The sequence below is a fragment of the Ambystoma mexicanum genome, chromosome 1p (genome assembly GCF_040938575.1).
Source record: "Ambystoma mexicanum isolate Mex_15411 chromosome 1p, UKY_AmexF1_1, whole genome shotgun sequence".
Lineage (NCBI taxonomy): Eukaryota > Metazoa > Chordata > Amphibia > Caudata > Ambystomatidae > Ambystoma > Ambystoma mexicanum.
The window spans coordinates 23,082,473-23,102,628 of NC_090921.1; the positions used below are offsets into that span (position 1 = coordinate 23,082,473).

Here is a 20,156-nt window from a genome sequence, read left to right on the forward strand (position 1 = left end):
TAACGCAACCTTGGGTATAAGCATGTACTACACAGGTTGGTAGCGTGACTGAGCAGCCAGGCTCATCTCAAGAGGGGTCAATGTGAGCTGTAGAATTACAACATAGAGTTTCACAGTGACATGTATCCAAATAAACTCTTAGACTCAAGATATCTTGATTAAATAATAATGTATGGATTTAACAGACAGTTAAATAAGCCATCTTTAGAAGGAAGAAATATATGTAACACCAAAATATACTTCAAAAATGCACACTCAGTTTCAATAAATCAGTAGATACCCATTTGGTGTGGCACACAGATACCTCCTACACCCCGAGGTGACTTAAATAACTAGGATACTGCGGACATTAATATATCACTGCCACATTTAGAGCAGAACTACGTTTGGTGTCAAAGGGAAAAGGTTTAGGGAATATAACAATGGTTAAATATTCTTAAGCAGGTAAGTACTTCTGAACCCCCCCAATGCAAAGCAAATTACCCTTTCCCAGCTACACAAGCTATGGAATGTGTGACTTTTTTGAGGGATAGTTAAAGCACAAAGTCATAGGGTAGAGTCTTTCAGGGAGTTAGGACAGCCAATGTTAATTGAGCAACATCTAGGGGAGCTGAAGATCTTCTTGAAGGTAAGTTAAAAGTCTAGCACAATGTTTTAGAAGTCTTTGTAGAAAATGAAGTCTCTTTTGGGCCACAAGCTGGAAGGCTTGTGAGGGGCAAAGCTGCAAGCAACTCTGCAAAGGGCATCCAATGCAAGGCTCCAGTGAGCACAAGCAAGCTACACACAACAAGAGGTAAGTACCCCTTCATTTACAGTACCTTAGGTCTGAAGAAATTGGTACCAGCTGGCTTCTGTTCCAGTTGTAGTATGGCATATCCTATTGTTCCTGTGCCTCAGTCATGGGGACAAGAGGCAGGACATCTGGGGACTCCTGAACTATGGTTTGAAGTTCGGCGGCAGCAATGGGCAAACTTCAGATCAGCTGCACTTTGCGATTTCAGCTTCTCGCAAATAGCACCACGGCGGTTCTCGCATACCTTGTGGGCTTTCCTCGCATCTGGGGTCCAGCACTCTGTTGAGGTGGCTCAGGCTCGGTCAGTTCTGCTTCTTGGGAGTCCAAAGGATCTTCCTGGAGCTCGGGTCCGACTTAAAGACGACACACTCGATTCTGGTGTTCCTCTCCCTGGCAATTAGTTCCTGCAGCAGCAAATGAAGTACAGCCAGCTCCGAGAGGATGTCCAGATGAGTTTGTTTTGGGGTCGATTGGTCCCACCAACCCAAGGGGAGAAGTCACCCTTTGCAGGGCTTATCTAGTCGAGGCGAATTCAGCAATGCAGCAGGGCGTCACCGGGCAGACCAATGATCCAGGAGTTGCAGCAAGCATCTCTTCCAAGTTCTTCTTCGGATTCCTTGAGCCAGTGGTTGACTCTGCCTTCCAAGCAAAACGCTTTGCCTTTTATGCAGGTTTCTCCCATTCATTTTCAGCCTAGCTGTCACTCACACAGCAGGGTGGCTGTCCTTGCCGGACAGCCAGCCGGGCAATCGCCTTTGGGTGCATTCCTGTAACCAAGGGGATTAAGCACAGGGAGATTTGGGCACCTCCCTCACTTCCCGCCCCTGCCACACACACTGGAGCCAGAGGTGGGCTTCACCAGTGAATCCGACCAAAGACAAAATGAACTAAGGGAGCAAACCTGGTTTGGCACGCAGAGTAAATCTCAAGAAGGACCTTTCCAACAAGAAATGGCAAAAAAATAAGACTGGGGCCATTTTGACAAAATAGGCACTCATGGGTATATTACCGCAGCTAAAAAGCACACAATGGTATGAAAAAGTAAACCACTGCCTGTTAGGGAGAGAATTCTCTTATCAGGCTAATTTCCCAAACCTAGTGAGTCCCCCAGCAGCGTTGCTGGATTTTTGGGGTTTGGTTTTTTCTCCAGCTAAGAGTGAGACTCTTTTCCTCCCACTCTTAGGCATGATTTGAGGTATGTCTTTGAATTTTTGTGTGCTTATGAGCTATGGTTTTTTTTACTCCATAGAGCATCATCTGTTTTTTGTGTATGTGTTACACAGCACCCTCAGTGCTGTAACACAGGGGTGTCATAGTGACCCCCAAACATAGACTCCATACCCTGGGACTGACTACTGTCTCCCAGGGCATGTAAAGTCACCATTGACTTTGCTAGTCTTAAATTGCGAACAGAACCAGTACAAACCATCATATTGTGGAAGTACTAGAAGGGGTTAGTTCGATGGCCCCTGGGTCTGCTTCCAAGGGGGCACTGTCCAGTCTCCCCTTGTCGAGTTTCTGGCTGGTGGCAGTGGTTACCACGCAAAATATTTCACCGGATATTTCCTATGGGATTTTCCCATTGATTTTAAACGCACCACTTTTTGGTTCAATTTTAAAGATACTGCTGGTTTATTTATTTAATATTAAATCCACGGTTGGGTCTTTTTGCCAGAACTCTATTCTAAAATGGGGTTTGTGTCCGTCTCTGTAACTCCAACCAAGGTCGGGCCCTTTGTTCCACTTTTTGGCGGGTTTATCCACAGAAGCTTCCAACTGGTGCCACTCTGTCTGGGTTCCACAGGATGTGTGGGTGGGGGAATTGGCACCCTGGACTGCGTTGCCTAAGCAACTCAAGTCGCACTCTGTTCTGATTGGCCCAGTGGTGAGCCGCCTGGCTCACCACTTAGCATGTTTGAGTGACAGCTAGGCTGTTGAATGGGGGGTTTTCTGCATGAAAGCAGGGGTTTTGGGACTGGAACTTCAGAAGTCACCACAGGACCTAAGAATCCGAAGAGGGAAGAAGCTGAGCCATCTGCAACGACGACACCACCAGTGGAGCCCTGCTGCAACAAACTCACCACTTTCCCAACGACAAGAGAAGATCTTCTGCTGGACTAGTTGTCTTCCTTTGAGCTGGTGGGATCAACCAGTTCGCCCATTTCGCCTTCCAAAGACGCCTCTTGGTCGAATCGCCCGTGCCAAGCACCCTGGCGGCCGGATAGCCAAGCTTCACCACTTTGACCGTGAATAAAAGGAACGCACCTTTTAACCGACAAAATCCGTGGCTGGTTTCATCCCTGTGCAGTACCTCGACTCCAAGTTTCCTCCTCGACGAGATCCTCTCTTCCCCTGATCGAAACAACGAACTGCAACCACTGGCAGGAACAACTGCCACCGCTGGAGCTTCCTGTCTCTTTAAGGTACTGTGTTCTGCCCGGCCTACCTTTCCACAGATCTCTAAAGGTGACCCTTAAATCCTTGGCTTTCCAACTGGGTTGGCCCCAGACCTTCTAACTTTACTTCTTGAATCACCCCAACCTCTTTTGAACATTCTGCAAAGAGTTTTAGTGCATTTTAAACTGTCTGATCTTGGGCACATTTCGCTTTGCTCCATTTAAAGTGGGCCTGACCTATGAACTTTGGCTCTACAGTGCATACTGCCTTGACTCCCTTGCTTTGAACTTCGAAAAGTGTTGGGAACTGTTTTATTTTTATGCCCTGCCTTTTTCTCTCCCTTTAACTTAACTATTGTAGTGCCATCTAGGTTACGCGCTCACATCTGTTTTAACAAATAGTGGTGTTTTAACTCTGACTTGTCTAATAGTTATCAAGGGAGGTGTTTATACTTTACCTGACTGTGGGCCTCATTACACAGTATGCGGTAAACATGGCACTGCTAGCGCCATGGTTGCCGCCGGTATTTTACCGTGTCCGCCTTGGTGGATGGCGGAATTACCGCCCTACTCCAAGGTGAGTGAGGGCGGTAATTCCCCATTCATCAAGGTACTTCCCCATTCCCATTTTTCCCCCCTAGGGCATAATGGGAATGGGGAATGCGCTAATTACGGTACAGCAAATTGCCGTACCGTAATTAGCACCAAGGTCCTTGTGCGGCACCCTACTTTGACGGCTGGTAAAACCAGCCGTTAAGGTCGGGTCTCGCAAAGGGAACTCGTAGTAAGGCGGTAAGGGTTTACCGGTACCCTTACCGGTAACGGTAAACCCTTAACGCCTACCGTGTAATGAGGCCCTGCGTTTTAACTTGCTTTTGATTTAGAGTGCTAATGTATTGCCTAAAGTGTGTTTTAAATAAATAATTATATACTTTTGATACAAAGCTCTGGTCAGTGTTTGTTTGCTCTACTGTGTTTTTGGCCCTATTGTGTATGCTCTATATACTGCCCTACTCTTCCTGAGAGAAGTCTGACTGCTCAGCCACAGCTACCAGGTAAATCTGGGTGGTACAGACTGCTACCAATTGGGTTTACTGCTTACTCCTGTAGTCTTAATCTTTTTGCAGTGTTCCCCAACGGAACTGCACAGGGTTCTGCCTAACACTGCCACCAGCCATTAAACGTAGAAATGGCAATATAAAAAGGTTACATGAGAAGCTAGACAAAGGGGATACTAGGTAACCCCTCCAGCACCCTATGGTAAGATAGTGTGTGCTGGGTCTAGAAAGTTACAAGTGCAAGTAAAGTCAATTTCACTTCACTGCTCTGGGAAACAGTAGTTTCACCCAGAGAAGGTATTTACACCTTTGGGAAATCTAAGAGACGTCCCTGTGGCACTGCACTGAAGGTGTTGTGTGACGCAATGTAAAAGATGATGCCTATGGAGTTTGTCAGGCTCCACAGTCAAAAGAAACACTGGCCCTCATTACGACCCTGGCGGAAAGGGGTTTACGCCGGCGTAATGCATGGCGTACCTTTCCGCCAGACTACGAGTTCCCGTAGCGCCATGGCGATTTTTACGGCTGCTTTTTGCAGCCGGAAAAATCCATGGCGCTACGGGACTTGTTGTTAATTACGCCACCGTAATTTACAGTGGCGTAATTAACGCCTTCCCCACTCCCATTATACCCTATGGGGCAAAAATGGGAATGGGGAAGGGTAAATGGGGATTGGGGACTTACCGCCCCGCCAAGGTCGGAATGGGGCGGTAAGTCCGCCAACCCCCATGGCGGAGTTGGCAGCTTTGCGCCATGGACCATGGTGCAAATTGCACCATGGTTCTCCGCCAGGGTCGTAATGAGGGCCACAGTCTTTAAATCAAACCAAAACAACTGGGTGAGAGAGAAAAAGGGCTCACTCATTCCAAAGTTCAGCAAAAGAGCTGGGGTTCTCTAAGGAGGCAGAAATTAAACAGTAAAATGAAAAATCTCCCTAACATATGGTATGGTATTAGGGGCTGTAATCGGTAACCTCTACAGTCCCTTGCCTCCTGGCACTTACGCAGAGCCGCGCTGCCTTGTGCTGCACTTACTCAGAGCATTGCTGCCCTGTTTGCCCCCTCCCTCTCCTTTGCACTTCTCCCCCTTTCCCCTTGCACTTTCTCGATCTCGCACTTGCACAATCTGAATGACACTTGGCCTAGTAAGATCGTTGTCTCACCTCCCTGTGTCCTCCTACCTTTGTCACGTCTAGAAACACGTGTGCGCAGGCGGGTGATAAATGACCTCATATCATGTGTACGATTGAAGGAACTGAGAGAAATGGCAAAAAACATTTTGCAGAGAAAGGTAGCCTGGATACACATCTGTTTAAATCGATTTAATATTCACATTCGCAACCAGGAATAGAAACCTTCTAAAAGGTGGGTTGCCCAGCTCGAAGCTCAGAAGCCTATGCCAATGTAGCCAACCTGCGAAGCATTCTATGTGCGCCCCTTGACAGTGGGGAAAGCTGGAATAAAAGCCTGTACCTGTATCCAGCTGGATGCTGCGGGCTTCCCTTCCTGCGTCGGCACAGTCCCTCACATGTTCATCTACCTCCATATGTGGAAACCCTGTAAAGGATACTCAATTGTCAGGTAGAGGATAGAACACTGAATCCACACTGAAGCACACGTATGTGTCATGAAAAACATCCATGTAGTCAGAAAAAGCACCTTGAAGAGTCTTGAAAAGTGAGCCCTATAAGTAGTTGCTGTTTGGACCCATTTCACAGCTACTTGTTCCCACTCAATATTTGGTTTTCAAAAGAAAGACGAGCGCTGCAGGGCACCGGTCACACAGTTTCACAACTAAACTCCAGCAGGAAACACATCGTTCATCTCAGGTGATCAGCGATGCAAAGCCATTGGGGGGCGGCGGAAGGAGAGAATACCCCAATCAAACGCGCTAACGCCAAGTAGTTTGAGGTTTGGGTGTCGCTGTGGATCCTAGTGGGTGTGGGAGACTCCCTTGGTCTAAACAAATGCTTATAACAAAAAAGGTTCCTAGGGTACCTACGCTCCTACCGTCGCGGTACGTTGGGCCTGGGTTTGAAGAATGTCTACGAAATTAGGTTTCACACACATTTTTGAATTTGAAACTCATGATTTATGAGATAAATGCAGGAGTCATAACAACCAAAAAACAATAATGGAATGAAACCATGTTACAAAAGAATGAGCCAACAACTTGTGTCAAGCCTAAGGGCTCTTAAGTTTACAATCTTAGAAAGTTGCCAATGCTTCTAGTAAAAATATGGTTGAAAATAGAAATTGTGACTGATGCTAGATGATCAATAAATGCAAAGGGTATTAGTCAAAAACAAACTCAAAACAAAAATGAATTCTGCATTCTAAAAATAAATTGCAAAGCAGTTTGGGGATGGGGAGCAATAGAACCCACCATGAAAAACAAGGACAAACATAAATGAACAAGATCCATTATATTGGTTAGTCAAAATAAAGATTCAAATCAATTCTTCCTTCAATATATAATAAGTAATAGGGTGCCGTGTGACGCAATGCAAAGATGATGCCTATGGAGTTTGTCAGGCTCCACAACCAAAACAAACACAGAGTTAAAATCACATTAAAATACATGAGAGAGTGCGAAAAAGAGTCTCACTATCTCCAGGTTAAAAATTAAAAGTCCTTAAATCCAGCAAAGTTGCTGGGGATCTCTAATGTAGAGAGGAATTAGCACATTTCGCGAATTCTCCCTAACATGTTGCAAAAGGGGGCGAGTACAGCTTCTACATATTACGGAGTAGGATGGGGAAAAGGTGTCATAAGGAAGGGGATCTGTCATCTCACCCTTTGGTGTCCCACTTCCACTCCCGAAGCCCCCCCCATCCAGATGATCCTCCCGCACTAGTCCACCCCCAGGAAGGAACTGGATCGAATAGCGATGGCTGTGTCCTGGCCACTTGGATGACAGATCCTTGGGGACTCGCAGGTGAGACAGGTTTCTCACAGTGGAACCAAACCCGAATAGCTACAATCTTTTCTGTCTGTAATGTCTTGGCAGGCTAAAGAGCAATGGTTTAGAGGGTTGTCCATAGCTGTGCCTGAGGTTAAGATTAATTCTAAACCTTCCCGCCATCACCTTTTGTGTCTTGAAGGATTATAGTCCAAGATTGTGCCCTGCCAAGTAATGGGGGCTAAGTCAAGATGACCAAGGCATCCTCCCGATACCACAGCAATCATCCACTGGGAAGGCACCTGGCCCACTGGGTCTCTCCATTGGCCGTCTCCAGGATTTTTATTTTGATTTCCAACAGGCCTATTGTCTGTCCCTCTCTCTCCAACATAGGGATGAGCAAACCCACCCTAGCACAGACTTCCCTCGACGACGGACTGGGCTAGTGATCAGTAACCCCAATTATCAAAAGCTATCCAACGATAGGTGATGGCCTAAAGGCAAAATCCTGAACAATCCAAGGGACGTCTATCTGGGACACCAGTTGTGTGGTGCCCTTCAATCACTCTGAGCAGTTGCTTTCATTATTCCACAGCTTTCTACTTCTGTCTTATTTTCTCTCTTCTCCGCTCTCCTCCCGCTTTCCCTCTCTGTCCATTTTCTGTTTTTCTAGATGATAACGCCCTCCCTCTTTCTCCAATGTTCCTCTCGCTAGTATCTACTTCTGCAGAACTATCTTATGTTACTACTCACCACCCCTGAAATTACTCCTGCTCCCCTTACCAATACTACTCTGCCTCCTACTGCCACCATCACGTGACTATCACTCATCCTCCTATTGATCCCACCTCCACACCACTGCTCCTTCTCCTCCTACTGCTGCTACTCCTACTCCACCTTCTCCTCAATCGCCCTCCTCACATTCTCCATCACCTTTCATGCACTCGCTTCTCTTCTACTACCACTTTCACTCACACACCTTACACACACTCTCTCAACACGGTACGACTTTCCCTCACCAGGCAATACCTCCATTGTATAAAATGCCTCCACACTCCTTTCCACCATCCTTTCTTCTTCTGCACTCCTGGTTCCGCCTCCTCCTCCTCTGACTTTATCCAGTTTCCTGTTGTCCCTTATATACTCTCCCTCCGGACTCCACTGAGTCTCCCATCTGGTTCCCCGTGCCAATCTCCACCTCCCTTGCCACCACAAACATCAAAGTACATTTAAGGGGGTCTAAACCCTTCCCCCTTTCGCACGGGCAGGGTTGCTGCAAAAAGTACGGCCCTCGACAACCCTAGTTCCAGTTTGTGTGGACGTCCAAGCTCTTAATATGAGTCTCTGTTAAAGAGCCACTGAGCGTCTCGGTTACCGTTAAGCAGTGAGTTCAGTATAAGTGGCTGATAGTCCCATTCACAATGTCACTCCGCAGCTCTGTGACACAGTGAGTGCTGTAGATCAGGGTACCTGATAGCAGTCTACAGCATACACGGAGATCCCTTCCTTCATATCAGGGAGCAGACCTACAGTCCTACAATGTTAAGCTCCTGGTTGGGTTGCAGTGACACTAGGCGTTCCTTGAGCGTCTCTGTTTGTATGCTCTCTCTCTCCGGTCCACCACTGGGGTTGATGGTTTTTGTAATTCTCTAGTAAAAAAACAAAGAAAGACTGAGTAGCTGGAAACAGAGGTATGGGGGATCAAGAGTGGTACCATAGTCATTTACATGGGCACATAGGGGACAAGGACGGAGCCCTTCCCAACTGCCACCTTCCCCCTCATCGGTAGAACTGGCTTTGGTTTCCAGCCTGGTGGTCCTACCACCCCAGGCTGAGAAGGGTCCCCATCCCTTCTTGACAGGGTCAACCTCCTGAACTGGACTGAAGCCCAGCTACATAGTGAGTTCACTGTCTCCAGCTTAGTCACAGCACACAACCAACCAACTAATATCACAATCCTGGGGCCTCATTACAAGTATGCCTGCCGGGAGTAGCCCGACAGGTAGAGTTGTCATGGAAGCACCGGCACCGTGCTTCCGAGTCCCCATTCCCATGGAGTCCTTTGAGACTCCATGGGAATGGGGACTTACAAGATCTGCCACCTGACTCCCCGCTCTGCCGGGACTTGTAATGCCGTGGTGGCACCGGGAAGCCAGGCGCGGAACCAGTGTTACGGGGTCGGTAGCAACTCGCCAGTTGCACCAGTGTGTTACTGCCGACCTAGCAATGTGTCCATCGTTACTCATCAGGGTTCACAGTGCCACGTTGTGGTAGTAGAGAGTAATGCAATCAGTGTGCAGTGACTGGTGCATAACGAGGACCAAACTACTATTCCCAGAAAACTCTGCAACTACGCACATACAAGTATCCCCACAACACTATAAACCACCAAAGTCACAGAACGGTGCTCGCCAACCGTGAGTATTCACTCGTCTAGCTCCTAATTTGTTCCGGTCTTGGTCGCATGTCTGTGTTTCGTCTGTGTTCCCAACTCCACCACTCGGCTTCTTTTATCTCTCGTCCTTGTGTAATCAGATCATGGATTTGCTTCCGGATTTAACAGTTTTATGCTTCTGTTTAAGTATTCTTGGATTTTCACCAATCACTGGCTACGACCTTCAGATTAGACGTGGATTCGTTTCGCATGTTCCCTCTCTTATTGACTACTTTGAGTGAGTGGGCCTCGTGTTCAGATGCCACATTGGACCCTGGAATTGGAATTCTTGTAGTTGTATAACTTCCGACTCTTGTGGACTGAAGGGTGCCTACCACATGATCCCATGACTGCACCCTCATGCTGCCTGGGTAGGCCCCTGTGTTTTTGTTATTGCATCCTCCTTCTGTACAGGCAGTTGCCTCATCCTGTTTCATCCTTGATGCGCTTTCATGATCTAATCAGGTAACCAGGATACAGGAGGGGAGGCTTGCGCTAGGGACAGAAAATACAATGGTACCCCAAATGCACTCTCATCCTTTCTGCTGACGTGGTCCTTCCAGGTGTCCTGCCCTTTTGCTGACTTACTGCTACCAGACCACCACTGTTGGGTAGGTGTTCTATCTTATCACTTACCTTCTGGTCTAGGCACCTTCTTAGGCTCAGATCTCCGACCAGGGTCCCAACTGGGCGGGAGTGTGGAACATCCTGGAGACAATTCTCAGACCACATTACAGTCATAATAGTACTGATTTTAGACAGGGTCATTTCTTTCCTCCCTGAATCCCTCCAATCCCTCCATCGCTCCAATGCAGCGTGCCCAGTCCCTCCTCTCTTTACTGTCTCTCCCTCTCACTTTCACTGAATGTAAATTCAAGCTGCACTCATTAACCCCCTCTGTGTACCAAGCAATGAATTGCCACTTTCCGCACTCCAGTGAATGCAGCACTAGCATCGCCCTCCTTCACTCCCCCTCATACTCAGCCAGTGGCCCTCAAAGTCCTCCAAGCACCTACATCCATGCATCAATGGCACCACTACAGGCCCCAAACCTGCGGTCACTTCTTGTTACCTACATGCAGTCCCTCCTTGCTCACTCCACTCAGATAAACCTAGTTATCTGAGTAACCATTTCTCATATGTACCCGACTCTCCGGCACACGGACTGCCGTTCTTGGCTCTGCTCATTCTCGGATTGCTCCTACTACGTCTCCAACAGAATACACAACGAAACTCGTACACCTCGTTGTCATTGCTAAGTCTACAGATTGATACGTGACCAGAGGAAATTAATTTATGAGGCTCCTAGTATTGAACATGGGTACAAACCCTATGGCATGGGTCTGCAACCTTTGGCTCTCCAGCTGTATTGGACTACAATTCCCATGATCCCTTGCCATTGACTATGATGGTTGGGATGATGCGAGTAGTAGTCCGTAAGACGATGCGGAGCAACACAGGTTCGATCCTTGGGTCTGTGCTTAGAAACCTCTGGGTATTATGCGCAATATAAATAACCAATTATTATAATTCTAGTCCAAAACATCCGGTGAAGCAAAAGCAGTATATACTTACGCTTCGTACCAGAGATGCGCTCTCGTCTCTCACAGTCAAGGGGATCGATGGAATAAGATGCCCCCTCTCGCTTGATCTTGAATGAAAACACTGGAGGATCATCTTCACGAACTGTTATGAAAGTAAAGAAGAGGAACCATCAATGTCTGCTGGAGGAAGAAGGCCATGAACTTCACCATTCTATAAATAAACGGGTGAGGAACTATCAATGTCTGCTGGAGGAAGAAGTCCATGAACTTCACCATTCTATAAATAAACGGGAGAGGAACTATCAATGTGTGCTGGAGGAAGAAGCCCATGAACCTCACCATTCTATAAATAAACGGGAGAGGAACTATCAATGTGTGCTGGAGGAAGAAGGCGATGAACTTCACCATTCTTTAAATAAACGGGAGAGGAACTATCAATGTCTGCTGGAGGAAGAAGGCCATGAACCTCACCATTCTATAAATAAACGGGAGAGGAACTATCAATGTCTGCTGGAGGAAGAAGGCCATGAACTTCACCATTCTATAAATAAACGGGAGAGGAACTATCAATGTCTGCTGGAGGAAGAAGGCCATGAACTTCACCATTCTATAAATAAACGGGAGAGGAACTATCAATGTCTGCTGGAGGAAGAAGCCCATCAACTTCACCATTCTATAAATAAACGGGAGAGGAACTATCAATGTCTGCTGGAGGAAGAAGGCAATGAACCTCACCATTCTATAAATAAACGGGAGAGGAACTATCAATGTCTGCTGGAGGAAGAAGTCCATGAACTTCACCATTCTTTAAATAAACGGGAGAGGAACTATCAATGTCTGCTGGAGGAAGAAGGCAATGAACCTCACCATTCTATAAATAAACGGGAGAGGAACTATCAATGTCTGCTGGAGGAAGAAGGCCATGAACTTCACCATTCTATAAATAAACGGGAGAGGAACTATCAATGTCTGCTGGAGGAAGAAGGCCATGAACTTCACCATTCTTTAAATAAACGGGAGAGAAACTATCAATGTCTGCTGGAGGAAGAAGGCAATGAACCTCACCATTCTATAAATAAACGGGAGAGGAACTATCAATGTCTGCTGGAGGAAGAAGCCCATGAACTTCACCATTCTATAAATAAACGGGAGAGGAACTATCAATGTCTGCTGGAGGAAGAAGCCCATGAACCTCACCATTCTATAAATAAACGGGAGAGGAACTATCAATGTCTGCTGGAGGAAGAAGCCCATGAACCTCACCATTCTATAAATAAACGGGAGAGGAACTATCAATGTGTGCTGGAGGAAGAAGCCCATGAACCTCACCATTCTGTAAATAAACGGGAGAGGAACTATCAATGTCTGCTGGAAGCCCATGAACCTCACCATTCTATAAATAGAACTATCAATGTCTGCTGGAGGAAGAAGGCCATGAACCTCACCATTCTATAAATAAACGGGAGAGGAACTACCAATGTCTGCTGGAGGAAGAAGCCCATCAACTTCACCATTCTATAAATAAACGGGAGAGGAACTATCAATGTCTGCTGGAGGAAGAAGGCAATGAACCTCACCATTCTATAAATAAACGGGAGAGGAACTATCAATGTCTGCTGGAGGAAGAAGTCCATGAACTTCACCATTCTTTAAATAAACGGGAGAGGAACTATCAATGTCTGCTGGAGGAAGAAGGCAATGAACCTCACCATTCTATAAATAAACGGGAGAGGAACTATCAATGTCTGCTGGAGGAAGAAGGCCATGAACTTCACCATTCTATAAATAAACGGGAGAGGAACTATCAATGTCTGCTGGAGGAAGAAGGCCATGAACTTCACCATTCTTTAAATAAACGGGAGAGGAACTATCAATGTCTGCTGGAGGAAGAAGGCAATGAACCTCACCATTCTATAAATAAACGGGAGAGGAACTATCAATGTCTGCTGGAGGAAGAAGCCCATGAACCTCACCATTCTATAAATAAACGGGAGAGGAACTATCAATGTCTGCTGGAGGAAGAAGCCCATGAACCTCACCATTCTATAAATAAACGGGAGAGGAACTATCAATGTGTGCTGGAGGAATAAGCCCATGAACCTCACCATTCTGTAAATAAACGGGAGAGGAACTATCAATGTCTGCTGGAAGCCCATGAACCTCACCATTCTATAAATAGAACTATCAATGTCTGCTGGAGGAAGAAGGCCATGAACCTCACCATTCTATAAATAAACGGGAGAGGAACTATCAATGTCTGCTGGAGGAAGAAACCCATGAACCTCACCATTCTATAAATAAACGGGAGAGGAACTATCAATGTCTGCTGGAGGAAGAAGTCCATGAACTTCACCATTCTATAAATAAACGGGAGAGGAACTATCAATGTCTGCTGGAGGAAGAAACCCATGAACCTCACCATTCTATAAATAAACGGGAGAGGAACTATCAATGTCTGCTGGAGGAAGAAGTCCATGAACTTCACCATTCTATAAATAAACGGGAGAGGAACTATCAATGTCTGCTGGAGGAAGAAGTCCATGAACTTCACCATTCTTTAAATAAACGGGAGAGGAACTATCAATGTCTGCTGGAGGAAGAAGTCCATGAACTTCACCATTCTATAAATAAACGGGAGAGGAACTATCAATGTCTGCTGGAGGAAGAAGCCCATCAACTTCACCATTCTATAAATAAACGGGAGAGGAACTATCAATGTCTGCTGGAGGAAGAAGGCAATGAACCTCACCATTCTATAAATAAACGGGAGAGGAACTATCAATGTGTGCTGGAGGAAGAAGCCCATGAACCTCACCATTCTATAAATAAACGGGAGAGGAACTATCAATGTCTGCTGGAGGAAGAAGTCCATGAACTTCACCATTCTTTAAATAAACGGGAGAGGAACTATCAATGTCTGCTGGAGGAAGAAGGCAATGAACCTCACCATTCTATAAATAAACGGGAGAGGAACTATCAATGTCTGCTGGAGGAAGAAGGCCATGAACTTCACCATTCTATAAATAAACGGGAGAGGAACTATCAGTGTCTGCTGGAGGAAGAAGCCCATGAACTTCACCATTCTATAAATAAACGGGAGAGGAACTATCAATGTCTGCTGGAGGAAGAAGTCCATGAACTTCACCATTCTATAAATAAACGGGAGAGGAACTATCAATGTGTGCTGGAGGAAGAAGCCCATGAACCTCACCATTCTATAAATAAACGGGAGAGGAACTATCAATGTGTGCTGGAGGAAGAAGGCGATGAACTTCACCATTCTATAAATAAACGGGAGAGGAACTATCAATGTCTGCTGGAGGAAGAAGCCCATGAACCTCACCATTCTATAAATAAACGGGAGAGGAACTATCAATGTCTGCTGGAGGAAGAAGTCCATGAACTTCACCATTCTATAAATAAACGGGAGAGGAACTATCAATGTGTGCTGGAGGAAGAAGGCCATGAACCTCACCATTCTATAAATAAACGGGAGAGGAACTATCAATGTGTGCTGGAGGAAGAAGGCGATGAACTTCACCATTCTATAAATAAACGGGAGAGGAACTATCAATGTCTGCTGGAGGAAGAAGCCCATGAACCTCACCATTCTATAAATAAACGGAAGAGGAACTATCAATGTCTGCTGGAGGAAGAAGCCCATGAACCTCACCATTCTATAAATAAACGGGAGAGGAACTATCAATGTCTGCTGGAGGAAGAAGGCCATGAACTTCTTCATTCTATAAATAAACGGGAGAGGAACTATCAATGTCTGCTGGAGGAAGAAGGCCATGAACTTCACCATTCTATAAATAAACGGGAGAGGAACTATCAATGTCTGCTGGAGGAAGAAGCCCATGAACCTCACCATTCTATAAATAGAACTATCAATGTCTGCTGGAGGAAGAAGGCCATGAACCTCACCATTCTATAAATAAACGGGAGAGGAACTATCAATGTCTGCTGGAGGAAGAAGCCCATGAACCTCACCATTCTATAAATAAACGGGAGAGGAACTATCAATGTCTGCTGGAGGAAGAAGCCCATGAACCTCACCATTCTGTAAATAAACGGGAGAGGAACTATCAATGTCTGCTGGAAGCCCATGAACCTCACCATTCTATAAATAGAACTATCAATGTCTGCTGGAGGAAGAAGGCCATGAACCTCACCATTCTATAAATAAACGGGAGAGGAACTATCTCTGCTGGAGGAAGAAGGCCATGAACCTCACCATTCTATAAATAAATGGGAGAGGAACTATCAGTGTCTGCTGGAGGAAGAAGCCCATGAACTTCACCATTCTATAAATAAACGGGAGAGGAACTATCAATGTCTGCTGGAGGAAGAAGTCCATGAACTTCACCATTCTTTAAATAAACGGGAGAGGAACTATCAATGTCTGCTGGAGGAAGAAGGCAATGAACCTCACCATTCTATAAATAAACGGGAGAGGAACTATCAATGTCTGCTGGAGGAAGAAGGCCATGAACTTCACCATTCTATAAATAAACGGGAGAGGAACTATCAATGTCTGCTGGAGGAAGAAGCCCATGAACCTCACCATTCTATAAATAGAACTATCAATGTCTGCTGGAGGAAGAAGGCCATGAACCTCACTATTCTATAAATAAACGGGAGAGGAACTATCAATGTCTGCTGGAGGAAGAAGGCCATGAACCTCACCATTCTATAAATAAACGGGAGAGGAACTATCTCTGCTGGAGGAAGAAGGCCATGAACCTCACCATTCTATAAATAAATGGGAGAGGAACTATCAATGTCTGCAGGAGGAAGAAGACCATGAACTTCACCATTCTATAAATAAACGGGGGAGGAACTATCAATGTCTGCTGGAGGAAGAAGCCCATGAACTTCACCATTCTATAAATAAACGGGAGAGGAACTATCAATGTCTGCTGGAGGAAGAAGCCCATGAACTTCACCATTCTATAAATAAACGGGGGAGGAACTATCAATGTCTGCTGGAGGAAGAAGCCCATGAACTTCACCATTCTATAAATAAACGGGAGAGGAACTATCAATGTCTGCTGGAGGAAGAAGCCCATGAACTTCACCATTCTATAAATAAACGGGAGAGGAACTATCAATGTCTGCTGGAGGAAGAAGCCCATGAACTTCACCATTCTATAAATAAACGGGAGAGGAACTATCAATGTCTGCTGGAGGAAGAAGTCCATGAACTTCACCATTCTATAAATAAACGGGAGAGGAACTATCAATGTCTGCTGGAGGAAGAAGCCCATGAACCTCACCATTCTGTAAATAAACGGGAGAGGAACTATCAATGTCTGCTGGAGGAAGAAGCCCATGAACTTCACCATTCTATAAATAAACGGGAGAGGAACTATCAATGTCTGCTGGAGGAAGAAGCCCATGAACTTCACCATTCTATAAATAAACGGGAGAGGAACTATCAATGTCTGCTGGAGGAAGAAGCCCATGAACCTCACCATTCTATAAATAAACGGGAGAGGAACTATCAATGTCTGCTGGAGGAAGAAGCCCATGAACTTCACCATTCTAAAACAGAGTTCCCCATAGGTCAGTCCACCCCTGCCCAGGGTGCCGTCCCCCGGAGTTCCCCACAGGTCAGTCCACCCCTGCCAAGGGTGCCGAGGCCTACCGGGAAATCTCCAGAGTTCCCCACAGGTCAGTCCACTCCCTGCCCAGGGTGCAGAGGCCTACCGGGAAATCTCCAGAGTTCCCCATAGGTCAGTCTACTCCTGCCCAGGGTGCAGAGGCCTACCGGGAAATCTCCAGAGTTCCCCATAGGTCAGTCTACCCCTGACCAGGGTGCAGAGGCCTACCGGGAAATCTCCAGAGTTCCCCATAGGTCAGTCCACTCCCTGCCCAGGGTGCCGAGGTCTACCGGGAAATCTCCATAGTTCCCCATAGGTCAGTCCACCCCTGCCCAGGGTGCAGAGGACTACCGGGAAATCGCCAGAGTTCCCCATAGGTCAGTCTACCCCTGCCCAGGGTGCAGAGGCCTACCGGAAATCTCCAAGGTTCCCCAAAGGTCAGTCTACCCCTGCCCAGAGTGCAGAGGCCTACCGGAAATCTCCAGAGTTCCCCATAGGTCAGTCTACCCCTGCTTATACTTTACTCAACCTCCATATACCTTACCAGTCCAAACTTATAAAATGGAGATTACATTACTATTTCAGCAGTACCGTAAGTAAGAGGCAAAAGGGGGAGCACTTTTATGAAATGTAATGTGGATAGGCACAACCGAACATTATATAAAGGGTGTTTCTCATATGTCTGGAATCGTGCTTTAGGGAAATTACGCCCACTATCAAAAGCAAGAGATAAATAGCTCAGTGGGCTAATTCACTGCTCCAGAGATGTGTGTCAGATGCATGTCACAGCAGGTTGACTGTGTCTCATCCTTTGAATGCCAATAATAATTCAAATGTTGAGCACGGTACAAGAGCAGGCGGTATTGAAGCGCACAAACATGTAATATAAAGCGGTAAAAAATGCTCTTCAATAATAAACATTTGGCTTCATGCCATTTTTATCAGAGTCTTGCCACTGTATGTGATATATGGCAGCATCTGCACATTGGGGGGTGAACTGTGAAGTCCCAACCCAAAGGGTACAAACACCATAACCCCGCCGTATCCGGCTGAATCATGGCAAGTCCAGGGAGTGGCGCTCGCGAACAAAACCTCCTAAGCAGGAGAATACCCAGGAAAATACAGACAAAAGAAGCAGGGTATTTGTGTTACCTTGCTAAGACATTTTATTTATCCCAAAAATATGTGATGGGCGCCCCTCTATGAGAACGAACACAGCAGAAATGGCCTGTTTTATGGGTTGGTACCCACTCTAGAGTCCGCAGCCACATTTTAGCTCACTGTACCTGGGAAATATCCATCTGCATATCAGTCTTTGCTCCGCCCACATGGGCAGTCCAGCACCGAAATGCTATGGCAATTCCCATCTGAACAAGAGTACCAACAGCGCTCCCAGACACGTGTTTCAGCCTTGTTGGGCCTCATCAGTGAGATGGAGCTGTGCCTCTCTGAGCACAGTGAGAAAGGGGTTCAATCGGTGTTAGGGAGAATTCTCAGAAATGTGCTAATTCCCTTCTAGCTTAGAGACCCCCAGCTCTTTTGCTGGACTTTAGGACTTTTAATTTCTAACCTGTAGAGAGCAAGACCTTTTTCTCATCCTCTCATGTATTTGTAATGTGATTTGGAGTCTGACAAACTCCACAGGCATCATCTTTGCATTGTGTCACACAGCACCTTCAGTGCAGTGCCACAGGGAAGTCTCTTAGATTTCCCAAAGGTGTAGATACCTTCTCTTGGTGAAACTACTGTTTCCCAGAGCAGTGAAGTGGAATTGATTTAACTTACATTTTGTAACTTTCTAGGCCCAGCGCACACTATCTTGTTATTTATTTTGATTTATTTATTGCATTTGTTATGATAGGTTACAGTATTGTAAAATAGCTTTCTGGTTACAGGGCACAAGCATCAGGTGACGGTACAAAGACAATGGCATTGTGGTTACATTAGCGATAAGTAGACAGAGGTATGCATTTCAGGTGCAGCAGATCATTAACATCAGGCATGTGGTTGTGCGTTAGAATAATGAATCTTATGCAGTGGTTAGATTCAAATGAGTCAAATAGCCAGGTTTTTAGGAGGTTCTTAAAGTGGGTGTGGGACGGCTCATTACTTATGTTATTGGGGAGGGAGTTCCATATTCTAGGGGCTGCTACAGGGAAGCTAGAATTTCTAATTCTGGATTTCTTATAAGGGGGAACGACTAGCTGGGTGCTAGAGTTAGATCTCAGGGGTCTGGTTGAAGCTTTTCGTGTAAGACATTCATTCAGGTAAGTGGGGCGTTTTGGAGAATGTATTTGTGTGTAGTGGCGAGAGTGCTAGGGCAATGCAGTTATGTGTACAGAGAAACTGTCGACTGAGGGAAATGAGTTTGGATGTGTAAACTGAGGATGAGGCGAGTGAGTTGATATGTTTACTCATGGAGGGTCATTACAAGTTTGGAGGTAGCCATGGTGCTATTAGCGCCATGGCTGCCTCCAAACTCTTGTCTGGGTTCTCTGAATGGGGACTTACCGGGTCATTCCAACCTTGGGAGGACCCGGTAAGTCCCCATTCAGAAAATCTTTCCCCATTCCCATTCGAGCCACCGTAGGGCTCAAATGGGAATGGGGAAGGAGCTAATAACGGGCCCGCAAATTGTGGGCCCGTTATTAGCTCTGTGGTCCCTTAGCGGCTCCCGCTAAGGACGGCTGGTTTTACCAGCTGGCCTTAGTGGGACCCGCTAAGGGACCTCGGAATGCGGCGATAAGGGCTTAACGGCACCGGCATCTTTACCAGTGCCGTTAACCCCTTATCGCCGCACTCGTAATGAGGCCCATGGTTAGGCCAGAGTCTAGGTAAACCCCTAGGGTTTTTACTTGGTCGGAGATGGGAATGGGAGTGCCATCTATGATGTCTTTATGTCGTTTGTTTAATTCAGCTGGGGAGCCTACAATAAGAATCTCTTTTCTCCATTGAGGCAGAGACTATTTGTTGCCATCCAGTTCTGGATGAGGGAGTAGATTTTATTAATAAGAATGGCGTCCTGTTCTTGATTACCAGTGATTGGGATGAGTATCTGAGTATCATCCGCAAAATGAGTATAGATTACTCCCATAGCATCTAATGCTGCCAAGAGGAGTTTTGTGTATCCATTGTAAAGAGTGGGGGAGAGACATGATCCTTGATCTACGCCAATAGGGACAGTTATAGGATCCGCCGCCTCCTCCCCTATAACTACTCTGGATGTACACTCCGATAAAAACAATTTGATCCACTCAGTTGAGTTATGGGAGAATAACAAGTTTTTGGATAAGGTTAGGCATAGTTTATCATGGTCCACTAAACCAAACGCTGCGGATAAGTCAAGTAATTCGAGATTGCATAGATTACCTGAGTCTCAAATCACGCCCATCTGATTTTTTTAGATCAAGTAATGCAGTCTCTG

General features: G+C 46.1%; 1 protein-coding gene across 3 annotated transcripts in view; it reads right to left on the minus strand.

Annotated features, from left to right (window-relative positions):
• LOC138564330 (zinc finger protein 1 homolog) overlaps nucleotides 1-20,156 on the minus strand; it is a 376,835-nt gene that overhangs the window by 46,561 nt on the left and 310,118 nt on the right. For 2 of the 3 annotated variants that reach the window (XM_069642901.1, XM_069642900.1), the window contains exons 6-7: nucleotides 11,158-11,268; nucleotides 5,720-5,803 (exon numbers count right to left, since the gene is read on the minus strand). In XM_069642901.1, coding sequence (XP_069499002.1) covers nucleotides 5,720-5,803; nucleotides 11,158-11,268 — 195 coding nt within the window. The remainder of the gene's footprint in view (nucleotides 1-5,719; nucleotides 5,804-11,157; nucleotides 11,269-20,156) is intronic. The other variant, XM_069642903.1, reaches the window with a different exon arrangement.